The 16,852-nt window shown below is 38.3% G+C and overlaps 1 protein-coding gene across 2 annotated transcripts in view; it reads right to left on the minus strand.

The window, feature by feature from the left end:
* Positions 1-16,852, minus strand: part of LOC124545013 (lebercilin) — a 193,204-nt gene that overhangs the window by 36,406 nt on the left and 139,946 nt on the right. For both annotated transcript variants that reach the window (XM_047123789.1, XM_047123788.1), the window contains exon 8: positions 3,752-3,860. In XM_047123789.1, coding sequence (XP_046979745.1) covers positions 3,752-3,860 — 109 coding nt within the window. The remainder of the gene's footprint in view (positions 1-3,751; positions 3,861-16,852) is intronic.

Consider the following 16,852-nt stretch of genomic DNA (forward strand, 5'->3'; position numbering starts at 1 on the left):
AATAGTACACACACACACACACACACACACACACACACACACACACACACACACACACACGCACACGCACACAAAACAATAAATAACACAGACTCCAAAATGCTCATCCTGTGGCCACGTGATTGTGTGTTTGGGTCTCTGTGGTTTTGGGAGTGTGTGTGTGTGTGTGTGTGTGTGTGTGTGTGTGTGTGTGTGTGTGTGTGTGTGTGTACTATTGTCAATAAGAGCTAGTGTTCAAAAGCTAGAGCAGATGTTGTTTTCTGTAATGTTTTTCTGTACTCCACACATCGATTCGCTGTAGCTGAGTGGTGGCCTTTCCCTTATTTTACATATATAATTAAACATTTAGACTGACAATCTATTGTGTTCGTGGTGCACCAGACCACGGTTGTATAAATTATGATATAGCATGGCATTTGTGGCACCCATTATGAACCCTCTCCCCCCCTCCAAATCTGTTCCTCTTCTCAACAGTATAGTTTGATACCTTAATATGCAGTCATTTCAACTTTTATGGGCTTCTCTACAATCCAGTATTTCTATTTTATAAGGTTAGCTGTTGTCTAAACCTTAATCACTGAATATTTTCAACTCTGTCAAATGTTTTCATGTGTTTGTAACATCTAACTTGGACAATACTCATCATCTAGGGCTGAGTGCCTTTGACAAGTAACAAAAATGCCCTAGGTCCTGGGTTGGAATAAAGCCACTGTTTAAATTTTTAATAAAAATCATCATCAATATCAGCCAAAGTTTAAGGAGTGGCATTCTCTAGGAACGCATAGGAGCAGATGGAGTTTCAGGAAACCTCTCAATCAGGAAACCTCTTGTTCCCAGGGTGGGAATGTCCCCCTAAAAGGCAGAAGAATCAGCAATTCAATGGCATGAGGATGTCAAAGGCAATGGTAACCACTGCATTAAGGACACACAACGTGAATTCACAGGATATGTGGTCTGTAAATAAAAAAGTATCACAATGACTTCTCTACTGTCAAAATATTTTCTGATTTACCCCATTTACATCAAAGGGAGGAAACAGCCAAGAAGAACGTAACTACGAAAAAAGATTGTATAATCAATGAAAGGATAACATACCACGTGTCAGAGCATGGAATTCCGGAAGTTTCAATGTGGTAGGTAATCTAGAAAATCTAAAAATGGAAATGCAAAGACTCAGTATACATACAGTGGGAGTCAGTGAAGCGAAATGGAAAGAAGGTAAGAATTTCTGTACAGACAAATATGGGGCAATATCAACAGCAGAAGAAAATGGTATAATGGGAATGACAATTCAGAGAGTACAGTGGTTCTTATCAGAAGAGAAAGAAAACCAACACCAAGAACAAAAGTTCAGGTATACATGGCAATGTTAAAAGCAGATGAAAAAGACAGAGGAAGTATATGAGGATACTGAACAATAATTCTATGTGTAAAAGGAAACGAAAATCTAACAATCTTAGACTGCAACATGGTAGTAGGGGAAGAAACAGAAGAACGGGTTATGGGAGAGTGTGGGCTTGGTAGCAAAAATGAGAGAGGAGAGCTTAACTGACTTCTGCATTTAATTTCAACTAGTAACTGCAAATACACTGTTCAAAAATAACAAGAGGTATACTTGGAAAAGACCTGGAGACATGGGAAGATTCCAAATGGATTACGTCATGACCAGGCTGAGATTCCAGATAGTGGATTGTAAGGTGTATCCAGGGGCAGATATAGATTCAGATCACAATTCAGCACTGATGAAGAGAAAGCTGAAGTTTAAGAGATTCTTTCAGAAGAAATTATATGTAAAGAAGCAAGATACTGAAGTACTGAAGAATGATAAAATGCAGTCTAAGTTATCTGAGGTTAGAGATACTGTGGCAATGAATACCACAATAGGTAGTTCTGCTGAAGAGAAATGGACATCCATAAAGGGGGCAATCACAGAAGTTGGACAAACAAACATGGACACAAGGAAGGTAACTCTGAAAAAACAGTGAGTAACAGAAGAAATAATTTAATTGATCAAGTGCAAAAATGTTCAAGGATTTTTTGGAATACCGAAATATAAGTCACTTAGGAGAAAATAAATAGGAAATGCATGGATGACAAGAACGAATGGCTACAGAAAAAATGAAGAAATCCAAAAAGGAACAGTAGTTAAAAAGACTGATTCAGCACACTGAAAAATAAAAACAACCTATGGTGCAATTAAAAGCAACATTAAGAATTCAATGAGAATTCCATGGTTCGGCACAGACAAAATTGCAGCCAGGTGGAAAGAGTACAACAAAGGCCTCTGTGAGTGGCAGGATTTATCTGATGATGTGACAGTCTGAAACAGAAGTCAATATGGATGACACGTGTGATCGAGTATTAGAGTTCAACAGAGCTTTGGAAGACTTGCCATCAAATAAGGCAAGAGAGAGATAAACACTAGTCTGCTTTTCTCAAATCGTTGGGGGAAGTGGCAACCAAGTGACTATTGAAGGTGGTGTACAGAATCTGTGAGTCAGGAGACGAACCTTCATACTTTCAGAAATATATCATCTCCACAATTCCAAATATAGCAAAGCCAGGTAAATGTAAGAACTACCATAATATTAGTCTAACACCTAATTCATCCAAGTTGCTGACAAGAATAATATACAGAAGAACGCAAAAGTAAAGATGATGAACAGGTTGGCTTAAGGGCAACAGAGAGTCAGTTCTGACATTGCTGTTGATAATGGAAGCAAGACTTAAGAAAAATCAAGATAAATTCATAGGATTTGTCAACTGGGGGTGGCGGATTTCTGCAATGTAAAATGGTGCAAGATGTTCCAAATTCTTAGAAAATTGGGAGCTTTAGGGGAATATCGATAATATACAATATGTAAAAGAACTAAGAGGGAACAACAAGAATGAAAGTCCAAGAACAAAATGCTTGGACTACAAAAGGTTGTAAGACAGGATGTAGACTTCACCCCTGTTCAGTCTCTACATCAGAGAAGCAATTTCAGAAAGAAAAGAATTGCTCAAGAGCTGGAGTAAAATTCAAGGTGAAAGAATATTAATGATAAGATTCGCTGGTGATATCACTTTCCCCAGTGAAAGTGAAGAACTACAAGACATGTTGAATGGAATGGAATGAACACGTCTAATGAGTACAAAATACAAACTGAGAGCAAATACAGAAAGACGGAAGTAATGAGGAGTAACAGAAATGAACATCAAGATTGGGGATCACGAAGCTACATTGGAAGCAAGGTGACATATGGTACACAAAGCAAGGAATATTAGCACAGGCAAGGAGGTCATTCCTGACCAAGAGAAGTCTGCTATTATTAAGCATTAACCCTAGAGTGAAGAAGATATTCTTGAGAATGCCTATTTGGAGCAAAGTGCTGTGTGGTAGTGAATCACTGATTGTGGGAAAACCTGTAAAGAAGAGAATCAAAGCTTTTGAGAGGTGGAGATACAGAAAGATGTTGAAAATTAGGAGCACTGCTTAGGAATGAGCGCGTTCTCAGTAGAAGTGATGAGAAAGGAACATATGGAAAACACCAATAAGAAGACGGGACAGGATAATAGATGCAAGACTAGAATCATTCCACAAATAACTGAGGATGTAGGGTGCAAGTTGTACTCTGAAATGATCAAGTAGGCATAAGAGAGGCATTTGTAGCAGGCTACTGTGAGAGCAAAATGGGAGAGAGGGACATGCAGCGAATCAGATCTCTTAATGATTTTTACTATATAGAAGAAGGTATATGCATTTGCTTACCAGAGAAAATCTGGTGCTGTGGCTACGATTATGACTACTTTCTTCTGAGAAGTATCTGCTTCCTTTTCCACTACCTTGGAATTGATCTCCTTTCTGGAGTTCTGGAAATCTGGAAGCAGAGGCATAGTATTAGACACTCACTTCCATTGAAATTCTAAACATTTCAATTTGTAGTCAATTGTTCAACAATTTCACAAGAAATTATTTCAAATGTGATATTCTGAAAGTGTGTACATGTATGATGTATGAATGTAAGACAGATGGACATTTAAATCTAATGGATATAGAAACATTACACAATGACAAAAAGAAATCAACATGGAAGCGTTACCTTTAAATATCACTTGTAAAGGTATAGCTCTAGGGAGCCTACCTCAATATTTCTTTTCCCCTTTATTATTTTGTTTTATTTATTATATTTAGTATCAAATACCAATATCTTCAAATAATATATCTGAACATAAATGTTTCAATGCATTTTTATACAGCTGTGCTTTAAGAAAACCTGTTTTTGATTGTCGGTACTGAACAATCAAGTGATGGGACAGGGACGAGAAGAATGCTAATTGTTAATGCGATGGTGTGGTTGATGTGTCGGTTTCTGTGCCTAGTGCACTGTAATGTGTGAACTGCAGAAAGACAGTGAAACAACGCATGCAGATGATATCAGTTTTGAACATTTTGAGAACTGTGCTTTGATGTGAAATATTGTTGTTGTTGTAGTTGTTGCTGTTGATGGTGGTGGTTGGTGTTTCTGGGTGGTAAACAGTAAGGTCATCACCACTCTTTGAATTAGCCTTGAACTGGTCATATCAATCAATAAAATGAAACTGTTCTGCAGGTGCCATGGAGTAGGATATTGCATAGATAAATATACTTCGTAAATCAGTTAGTGACACATATTTCAAAATGTGCACACTCTGGAACTGCAGTCCCACAACAGCTGCAAAAGCACAGGAAGCTCATTATTACCTAAACAGACATATAATGGATCCAGAGATGTTATTTTCAACAGACATCAAATATGAGCTTCGAGCATCATCACCACCATGCTGTATCAGAATCCTCCAATGAGATGTGGTGCAGCCAAAGAGGAGTTCTGCAAAAGACTACCGCATAAAATCTCCCTCTCAATTCAAAATGTAATTTAGTACCCATTTTTCCTTTAAAATACAATGTTATCCCAGTTGTAATATTCTAATTTGTTGATCTATGTTAGCATTGTCATTGCAACAGTACCAGCACATAAATGTATTGTTTGCTCCTTCATTCCTTCCTACAATTTTTCTACTATTTAGTGAAATAATACTCACGCTCTCAATCATCAGTGGACTTGCCATGTTTTGCAGATTTTGAGTTCACATGTAACAAATATATAACTTAATGAAGGGAGCAAAGTTGCAACCTGTCGCGTGTGCTTTGTTCTGATTGGCTGAGAACCATAGCTCATATGGTATTCATATTTTACAGCTGGTGTACTATGTTTGAAGTTGGTTTTGTTTATAATATTAGACAAATTGCACGAGTTGAGTGCATCAGTGTATTTTGAGTGAGTACATTTCAGGGTACATGCATACTCATTATTCCACATCATTGGTACTATATATGTGTGGCAGAGAATGATGTTTAGTTTTACTGATCCTGGTTTTTGCATGTATGAGTAAAGGTGCAAGGCGATTAGATGAGTACAGTTTTTATCCGTGTTAAAACTGTAAGGATGAAATTAGCAAACTAAATGAGCGCATAACTAGTTTACAGTACTTTAAAAACAAATAATTCGAAATCACAGCTCAAAAAAATTGAACTGGACAAGCTGAAACTTTTGCATGATAGTGCAACCGTTATGGAAAAGTAGACGAATATGATTCACAATAGCAGAAAGAAAAAAGTGCTAAATAAAAAAAAAATAAAAAAACTGCGAAGGTAACATAAGCTTTCTACACAAAAAACTTTTTCAAGTACTTTCTACTGATGACTGGAAGTGAAGGCCTTGGCAGTTTTCATGAACGAGGTGAAGAGGAAATGGACAATATAAATAAAACACAAGAAGTCAATTTATCGATGCTGACAAATAAGAAACTAGTGTAAAAGTGGACAGCGCAAATGTGCTGACCTAAACATGTGCTGAAGTGTTTAGTGAAATGACGCAACACGATTTCCTGACTGTAAAATCCAATACCAAACTGTTTGTGCTGTCAGACAGCCATGGTCATGGTCTTGCAAATAAGCTAAACGAAGAATGTAATATATATTCATGTTGTATACTGAAACCGGGAGCTGCACTTGGTGAAATTAAAACGATGATTGCATCTATACAGGTAAAACATCTGCACAATTAAGATTTTGCTGACCTAAAGATGTGTTGAAGTGTTTAGTGAAACGATGCAACACGATTTCCTGACTGTAAAATCCAATACCAAACTGTTTGTGCTGTCAGACAGCCATGGTCATGGTCTTGTAAATAAGCTAAACGAAGAAAGTAATATATATTCGTGTGGTATAGTGAAACCAGGAGCCGCACTTGGTGAAATTAAAATGATGATTGCATCTCTAGAGGTAAAACATCTGCACAATTAAGATTTTGTCGTACTTTTAGGAGGTTCTAATGACGTATGCAAAAACGAAACGATGAGTGCTACAAACGATCTTAAACAGTTTCTGAAAAATCTCAAATATACAAATGTCATAATTGTGAATATTTTGCATCGCCATGATCTTATGAGGCAATTGTGTGTTAATAAGGAGACACGGAACGACGATAATCAGTTTGCTAATATCTGCAGGAATTTTAAAAATTTGTGTTGATGCGAGTAATATAGGATATAAATTCCACACACAACATGGAGTACACCTGAACAGCTTGGATAAAGAATATCTGGCAAACCTGAAACCTTTTATATATTTAAAAAAAAACTGTGAGGAGTCAGCAGAAAAAAACAGTGGATAGTGAAGTGAATGACAAGGAAACTGTAGCTCCTCATCATTCCAATGATTTTTTGGAGGAAGACAGGAAAAGCAAGAAGGCTCCAAGGTAAGAAATGCTCAGTGTTTCTGAGATCTCCACCAAAATATCCAGTCATAAGAAGTAAAGTGCAACAGTTAAAAGTTGAAGTGCAGACTACTGATTGCCAACTTGTTTGCATAACAGAACATTGGTGTAGGGGATCTGCAATTACACATGTAGCTCTAAGCTCACATGATCTAGCATGCCTTAAACATCAAGACATTGAACCCAGATAGACTCTGCAACACATTTTTGAACATTACGTACAGCTATAGAATATCACTGTTGATTAACACAGTCACAAGGGTAACTCAGCATTCAGAATCAGTCATTGACCATATACTAATTGACTTAGAGAAAGAAAATTGTGATGTTGTTGCATGTAACCTGGGCCTTTCAGATCATTCCAGTCATTTCTTAAAATTAAACATGGCTGTAAAAAAATAACTACAACACCCATGTATAGAAGGGTCTTCTCTAAGCAAAAAAGGCTTGAATTTACCATGCAAATGAACAATGAAACCTGGGAAGATGTGTATGTGGAGACTAGTACAGATAGAAAGTTTTCGAAGTTTCTATTAACATTTAAATTCATGTTCAAACAAGTGTTCCCAAAAGTACTACAAGTCACTAAAACACAAAACAAAAGTAACTGGGTGGTCGATGGGATAAGAAAATCCACTGTAACACTCAAAACACTTCTGCAATATAAAAAACAACCAAAATGTCCCTGCATTTCAAAAACACTACCAAACATACAAAAACATATATAGAAAAGTTGTAGTAACAGCAAAAAGGCCTCAAAATGATAAAATTATAGAAAAGGCATAAAAAAAATAAAACCAGCCTGGAATGTCACCAAACAGGAGAAAACTAGAAAAAGACAAAATAAGTAAACATACAATTACAGCACAATGGTACCACAATACATGATCCAATACAAAACTGCAAATTTGTAAACCAATATTACAGCAAGATAGCTACCAAGCTACAACACAAATTTGATAAAATACAGTCTCTACAAACACTGAAATATCCAAACACAGTAAAGCTGCGAGCCACCACTTCAAGAGAAATAAGCAATGTTGTTCAGAACCTAAAGAAATAAAACCTCAGCAGGTATAGATGAAGTGACTGTATGCTTGCTGAAGGACTGTATAGACAGTACCAAAGACTCTTTAGTGCAATCATAAATGAATCATTCACTACAGGTTGCTTCCCAGAGGCACTAGTGATGCAAAGGTTCTGCCCCTATATAAGAGACCCTGAAAACATAGAAAATTATAGGCCCAACTCTTTACTGTCATCATTTTCAAAAATAATGGAAACTAAACTTGTATACTAAACTTTGATACTAAAAGGTATCAGATAGATTATATAATGGTAAGAAAGAGATTTAGGAACCAGGTTTTAAATTGTAAGACATTTCCAGGGACAGATGTGGACTCTGACCACAATCTATTGGTTATGACCTGTAGATTAAAACTGAAGAAACTGCAAAAAGGTGGGAATTTCAGGAGATGGGACCTGGATAAACTAAAAGAACCAGAGGTTGTACAGAGATTCAGGGAGAGCATAAGGGAGCAATTGACAGGAATGGGGGAAATAAATACAGTAGAAGAAGAATGGGTTGCTTTGAGGGATGAAGTAGTGAAGGCAGCAGAGGATCAAGTAGGTAAAAAGACGAGGGCTAGTAGAAATCCTTGGGTAACAGAAGAAATATTGAATTTAATTGATGAAAGGAGAAAATATAAAAATGCAGTAAGTGAAACAGGCAAAAAGGAATACAAACGTCTCAAAAATGAGATCGACAGGAAGTGCAAAATGGCTAAGCAGGGATGGCTACAGGACAAATGTAAGGATGTAGAGGCCTATCTCACTAGGGGTAAGATAGATACCGCCTACAGGAAAATTAAAGAGACCTTTGGAGATAAGAGAACGACTTGTATGAATATCAAGAGCTCAGATGGAAACCCAGTTCTAAGCAAAGAAGGGAAAGCAGAAAGGTGGAAGGAGTATATAGAGGGTCTATACAAGGGCGATGTACTTGAGGACAATATTATGGAAATGGAAGAGGATGTAGATGAAGATTAAATGGGAGATACGATACTGCGTGAAGAGTTTGACAGAGCACTGAAAGACCTGAGTCGAAACAAGGCCCCCGGAGTAGACAATATTCCATTGGAACTACTGACGGCCGTGGGAGAGCCAGTCCTGACAAAACTCTACCATCTGGTGAGCAAGATGTATGAAACAGGCGAAATACCCTCAGACTTCAAGAAGAATATAATAATTCCAATCCCAAAGAAAGCAGGTGTTGACAGATGTGAAAATTACTGAACTATCAGCTTAATAAGTCACAGCTGCAAAATACTAATGCGAATTCTTTACAGACGAATGGAAAAACTAGTAGAAGCCAACCTCGGGGAAGATCAGTTTGGATTCCGTAGAAACACTGGAACACGTGAGGCAATACTGACCTTACGACTTATCTTAGAAGAAGGATTAAGGAAAGGCAAACCTACGTTTCTAGCATTTGTAGACTTAGAGAAAGCTTTTGACAATGTTGACTGGAATACTCTCTTTCAAATGCTAAAGGTGGCAGGGGTAAAATACAGGGAGCGAAAGGCTATTTACAATTTGTACAGAAACCAGATGGCAGTTATAAGAGTCGAGGGACATGAAAGGGAAGCAGTGGTTGGGAAGGGAGTAAGACAGGGTTGTAGCCTCTCCCCGATGTTGTTCAATCTGTATATTGAGCAAGCAGTAAAGGAAACAAAAGAAAAATTTGGAGTAGGTATTAAAATTCATGGAGAAGAAATAAAAACTTTGAGGTTCGCCGATGACATTGTAATTCTGTCAGAGACAGCAAAGGACTTGGAAGAGCAGTTGAATGGAATGGACTGTGTCTTGAAAGGAGGATATAAGATGAACATCAACAAAAGCAAAACAAGGATAATGGAATGTAGTCTAATTAAGTCGGGTGATGCTGAGGGAATTGGATTAGGAAATGAGGCACTTAAAGTAGTAAAGGAGTTTTGCTATTTGGGGAGCAAAATAACTGATGATGGTCGAAGTAGAGAGGATATAAAATGTAGGCTGGCAATGGCAAGGAAAGCGTTCTGAAGAAGAGAAATTTGTTAACATCCAGTATTGATTTAAGTGTCAGGAAGTCATTTCTGAAAGTATTCGTATGGAGTGTAGCCATGTATGGAAGTGAAACATGGACGATAAATAGTTTGGACAAGAAGAGAATAGAAGCTTTCGAAATGTGGTGCTACAGAAGAATGCTGAAGATTAGATGGGTAGATCACGTAACTAATGAGGAAGTATTGAATAGGATTGGGGAGAAGAGAAGTTTGTGGCACAAATTGACCAGAAGAAGGGATCGGTTGGTAGGACATGTTCTGAGGCATCAAGGGATCACCAATTTAGTATTGGAAAGCAGTGTGGAGGGTAAAAATCGTAGAGGGAGACCAAGAGATGAATACACTAAGCAGATTCAGAAGGATGTAGGTTGCAGTAGGTACTGGGAGATGAAAAAGCTTGCACAGGATAGAGTAGCATGGAGAGCTGCATCAAACCAGTCTCAGGACTGAAGACCACAACAACAACAACATGGAAACAATAAAATCTTCTGTGTGAAGAAGACAATTAGCTACAGCTCATTTTACAAACGTTTTTCTGGAAGTACTAGATAAAAGATATCGTATTACAGGCATCTTCCTTGACTTCAGCAAAGCCTTTGATACGGTAGAACACACAATTCTGTTACATAAACTAGAAGCTTTAGGTATACAAGAGGTAGCAAATAAATGATTTTGTTCATACCTAAAAAAAGAGTGCAATGTGTAGAGATTTGTCAAACAAATGCCAATTATTAATACTGGAGCCCCCACAGAAATGTGCTTGACTCAGTACTCTTCTTGACCTATATCAATGATTTTACCCTGAGTGTCAAACACAGTGAAACAGTACTGTTTGCTGATGACAATAACATTCTAATCAGTGAAACATCACCAAGTGTACTACAGGACAAAGCTGAAGAAACACTCATGCCTCTATGTAGATGGGTAGACAACAATAAATAAACCTTAAATGTGAAAAAATCGGTTTCCACATAAGCAAAAAACCCAAAAACTAAAAGTGAATGATGAGCTCATTGAATATATATCACAAACATAATTTCTAGGGAAGCATGTTGCCACACAACTAAAATGGACTGAGCATGTTACTGTCCTTGGGAAATAAATATGCTTCAGTATGCTTTAGACTGAGAACAATAAATTCAGTTTGTAGTTGGGCGGCGCACCCCCCCCCCTCCCTCCCCCCCCCCCCCCATCCTTGAACCATGGACCTTGCCGTTGGTGGGGAGGCTTGCGTGCCTCAGCGATACAGATAGCCGTACCGTAGGTGCAACCACAACGGAGGGGTATCTGTTGAGAGGCCAGACAAACGTGTGGTTCCTGAAGAGGGGCAGCAGCCTTTTCAGTAGTTTCAAGGGCAACAGTCTGGATGATTGACTGATCTGGCCTTGTAACAATAACCAAAACGGCCTTGCTGTGCTGGTACTGCGAACGGCTGAAAGCAAGGGGAAACTACAGCCGTAATTTTTCCCAAGGGCATGCAGCTTTACTGTATGATTACATGATGATGGCGTCCTCTTGGGTAAAATATTCCGGAGGTAAAATAGTCCCCCATTCGGATCTCCGGGCGGGGACTACTCAAGAGGATGTCGTTATCAGGAGAAAGAAAACTGGCGTTCTACGGATCGGAGCGTGGAATGTCAGATCCCTTAATCGGGCAGGTAGGTTAGAAAATTTAAAAAGGGAAATGGATAGGTTGAAGTTAGATATAGTGGGAATTAGTGAAGTTCGGTGGCAGGAGGAACAAGACTTCTGGTCAGGTGACTACAGGGTTATAAACACAAAATCAAATAGGGGTAATGCAGGAGTAGGTTTAATAACGAATAGGAAAATAGGAATGCGGGTAAGCTACTACAAACAGCATAGTGAACGCATTATTGTGGCCAAGATAGATACGAAGCCCACACCTACTACAGTAGTACAAGTTTATATGCCAACTAGCTCTGCAGATGACGAAGAAATTGAAGAAATGTATGATGAAGTAAAAGAAATTATTCAGATAGTGAAGGGAGACGAAAATTTAATAGTCATGGGTGACTGGAATTCGAGTGTAGGAAAAGGGAGAGAAGGAAACATAGTAGGTGAATATGGATTGGGGGACAGAAATGAAAGAGGAAGCCGCCTGGTAGAATTTTGCACAGAGCACAACATAATCATAACTAACACTTGGTTTAAGAATCATGAAAGAAGGTTGTATACATGGAAGAACCCTGGAGATACTAAAAGGAATCAGATAGATTATATAATAGTAAGACAGAGATTTAGGAACCAGGTTTTAAATTGTAAGACATTTCCAGGGGCAGATGTGGACTCTGACCACAATCTATTGGTTATGATCTGTAGATTAAAACTGAAGAAACTGCAAAAAGGTGGGAATTTCAGGAGATGGGACCTGGATAAACTAAAAGAACCGGAGGTTGTACAGAGATTCAGGGAGAGCATAAGGGAGCAATTGACAGGAATGGGGGAAATAAATACAGTAGAAGAAGAATGGGTAGCTTTGGGGGATGAAGTAGTGAAGGCAGCAGAGGATCAAGTAGGTAAAAAGACGAGGGCTAGTAGAAATCCTTGGGTAACAGAAGAAATATTGAATTTAATTGATGAAAGGAGAAAATATAAAAATCCAGTAAATGAAACAGGCAAAAAGGAATACAAACGTCTCAAAAATGAGATCGACAGGAAGTGCAAAATGGCTAAGCAGGGATGGCTAGAGGACAAATGTAAGGCTGTAGAGGCCTATCTCACTAGGGGTAAGATAGATACCGCCTACAGGAAAAGTAAAGAGACCTTTGGAGATAAGAGAACGACTTGTATGAATATCAAGAGCTCAGATGGAAACCCAGTTCTAAGCAAAGAAGGGAAAGCAGAAAGGTGGAAGGAGTATATAGAGGGTCTATACAAGGGCGTTGTACTTGAGGACAATATTATGGAAATGGAAGAGGATGTAGATGAAGATGAAATGGGAGATATGATACTGCGTGAAGAGTTTGACAGAGCACTGAAAGACCTGAGTCGAAACAAGGCCCCCGGAGTAGACAATATTCCATTGGAACTACTGACGGCCGTGGGAGAGCCAGTCCTGACAAAACTCTACCATCTGGTGAGCAAGATGTATGAAACAGGCGAAATACCCTCAGACTTCAAGAAGAATATAATAATTCCAATCCCAAAGAAAGCAGGTGTTGACAGATGTGAAAATTACCGAACTATCAGCTTAATAAGTCACAGCTGCAAAATACTAACACGAATTCTTTACAGACGAATGGAAAAACTGGTAGAGGCCAACCTCGGGGAAGATCAGTTTGGATTCCGTAGAAACACTGGCACACGTGAGGCAATACTGACCTTACGACTTATCTTAGAAGAAAGATTAAGGAAAGGCAAACCAACGTTTCTAGCATTTGTAGACTTAGAGAAAGCTTTTGACAATGTTGACTGGAATACTCTCTTTCAAATTCTAAAGGTGGCAGGGGTAAAATACAGGGAGCGAAAGGCTATTTACAATTTGTACAGAAACCAGATGGCAGTTATAAGAGTCGAGGGACATGAAAGGGAAGCAGTGGTTGGGAAGGGAGTAAGACAGGGTTGTAGCCTCTCCCCGATGTTGTTCAATCTGTATATTGAGCAAGCATTAAAGGAAACAAAAGAAAAATTCGGAGTAGGTATTAAAATTCATGGAGAAGAAATAAAAACTTTGAGGTTCGCTGATGACATTGTAATTCTGTCAGAGACAGCAAAGGACTGGGAAGAGCAGTTGAATGGAATGGACTGTGTCTTGAAAGGAGGATATAAGATGAACATCAACAAAAGCAAAACAAGGATAATGGAATGTAGTCTAATTAAGTCGGGTGATGCTGAGGGAATTAGATTAGGAAATGAGGCACTTAAAGTAGTAAAGGAGTTTTGCTATTTGGGGAGCAAAATAACTGATGATGGTCGAAGTAGAGAGGATATAAAATGTAGGCTGGCAATGGCAAGGAAAGCGTTTCTGAAGAAGAGAAATTTGTTAACATCCAGTATTGATTTAAGTGTCAGGAAGTCATTTCTGAAAGTATTCGTATGGAGTGTAGCCATGTATGGAAGTGAAACATGGACGATAAATAGTTTGGACAAGAAGAGAATAGAAGCTTTCGAAATGTGGTGCTACAGAAGAATGCTGAAGATTAGATGGGTAGATCACGTAACTAATGAGGAAGTATTGAATAGGATTGGGGAGAAGAGAAGTTTGTGGCACAACTTGACCAGAAGAAGGGATCGGTTGGTAGGACATGTTCTGAGGCATCAAGGGATCACCAATTTAGTATTGGAGGGCAGCGTGGAGGGTAAAAATCGTAGAGGGAGACCAAGAGATGAATACACTAAGCAGATTCAGAAGGATGTAGGTTGCAGTAGGTACTGGGAGATGAAGAAACTTGCACAGGATAGAGTAGCATGGAGAGCTGCATCAAACCAGTCTCAGGACTGAAGACCACAACAACAACAACAGTTACTCATGCAACAGATCAACATCTTTTGCATATGTTTATTCTGTGATGAGTTATGGAATAATGTTCTGGGGAACAAATGAGCAGAACAGCCAAACAATCCTTAAGCTTCAAAAAAGGCCTGGACAAATGATGACAAAAAGTAGCATGAGAACTCACAGCACTGAGTTGCTTAAATCTACAGGTATTTTGACTGTTCCATGTGAGTACATTTTGCAAAGAGTGATCCACGTTAAAAAAAAAAGACATTGATCAGTACCCGACGAACGGGTCTCTATATGAACATGGAACCAGATCCAGCCATCACTTACATCTCAATAGAAAAAACGAACAAAAACCCAATATAATGTGCTACACAATGGAATTAAACTACACAATAAACTTCCACAAGAGATCAGAGACAAAAGTGAAATACATGCCTTCAGGAATACCCTAAAAAATATTTGTTAGAAAAGTGTCTTTATACTGTAGAGGATTACCTAAAATGGTGTATAAATTTTGCTGACAATTGTGCTAATGATTAATTACTGCTATTAAGAGGCATTTTACAGTACGTTCAATAGAACTGTGAAATTCAATGTCCAAATCTATAACTCAGTAAGACAAGAAATTTATATATCTATTTCTGTGTGTACTTGTGTACGTTTATGTATCTCTGCATCTGTATTTCATGTATTTATTTGTTGACATCTATGCAATTTACACTGCCTTCAGATGGATAAATATATAAATAAAGGAATTTAATGTGAACATGTGGCATGGAAAAAAATGTTGGGAAACTAATACCTGGCGCCCCTCCCACGCTCGCCAAAAAAAAAAGAAAAAAAAAGAAAAAGTATGAAACCAGATGGTGGCAGGGGTGGGGGTGGAGGTGAGGGTGGGGGGAACAAGGGCAATGTTAGTCACATTCTGTAAATAAACTTTAAAACTAATATTTCCTCTGTAAATTTAGGTATAGATATCGCAAAATATTTTCTGAAACTATGAGCTGTCTTCAAAGTTCTTTCCCATAGCTGGTAACGTGGCATTCTATATGAACAGATCGTTTGAATTATAATACTTTTGATTTTTCCGCAACATCTGAACTGGCCTTGCAACATATATCTCCTTGTATTGGTGAAAGCAGCATTTGGAAGTTATTAATGGTGTTGAATTTTTTTCTGGCCAATGCACTATTATATATATACTCTCACTGTCACCTCATTTTGCGCAACAGCTCCTGACACCAATGGTGACGATAGCCATCAAAAGCTAGAGAATTTTATTCAAACTGCTGCAGTTTGAAAACTATTTTATTAAAAGCACCCTGTTCATAGAGAGATAATCAGCAGCCTCATTATGTCAATAGTCTTCTGAGAAAAAATTTCAATGGATTTTGTATGTTCAGATAGTTCACATGACAGCGATTTCCATGGGTCCTAGTTTTAGTATCATTATTGTATATGAAATACTGTAACAATGTTTTCTTTTTCCATTAGTTATTGGGGGGGGGGGGAGGGGGGGGGCACATCTCCTATAAAGAGACAATACTCCAAAAAACCAGGGTTGGTGGGGTGCACAGGCAATGGAACTGGTCCTCCTCTACCTATCCATCTGTCATGTTAGATACCAGATTGAAACGTGACAGAGCTCCATCTTCTTATTTGCAGAGGCATATCTTCCAGTTCGTTTTGGAGGGTGTCCTGAATAAAGTCCCTGCAGGCAGCACATGTGATACAAACTGAGCTAAGTATCTAAAGAATTTGAAATATTTCTATATGTGATGTTTGAAGTGAAGTGTTCACTCAGATTTCCATTAATTACATAAATGAAAAAGTTTCAAATCTCATAAAGTACGCTTTGTATCCCCTACAAATTTTATGGAAGAATATTGCATACTCATGAAGGAAAGTGCACCTACAACACGTGCAAATAAAAGTTTGTGTAAAAGTGGAGAAACTGTTATATGCAAAACTAAAATTTCTATTAACTTTTACAGTTTCCACAATATATTAGAAGGTATCCCACAACTTTTGTCACCACAGTGTATGTCTGCATACACTTCATATTACATGAACTGGTATTTCATCATATCACAATGCTACTACCCGTGAGCTACATGCAGTTACACATTTGATGAATATTAACGACAAAAACTCCTGTCCACTGCTCACATTTACCTGCCTGTTTTTTGGAGAGGGGTAGATTGCGAGGTCCTGATGACTATGAACTAGCATTATCAAAATGGTAATCTCTGTATGATGTTCATGAGTTTGTGGCATTAATATCCATTACAAGTGAGCCGCTAGTACACAAAAGGCAACTTTCTCTTAACTGCATGCTTGGAGTTGTTAGAACGGTTTTTCTATATCAAAAGGGACAGTCTCATGCCTTCGGCATCATTTTCATGCCATAAGTTCACTTATTCCCAGAAAAGGTGAAGATAATTATGATGAGGCTGAGGCTGAGCAAGGCATGTCAGGTTAAT

This window comes from Schistocerca americana, chromosome 8, assembly GCF_021461395.2.
Source record: "Schistocerca americana isolate TAMUIC-IGC-003095 chromosome 8, iqSchAmer2.1, whole genome shotgun sequence".
Taxonomy (NCBI): Eukaryota; Metazoa; Arthropoda; class Insecta; order Orthoptera; family Acrididae; genus Schistocerca; species Schistocerca americana.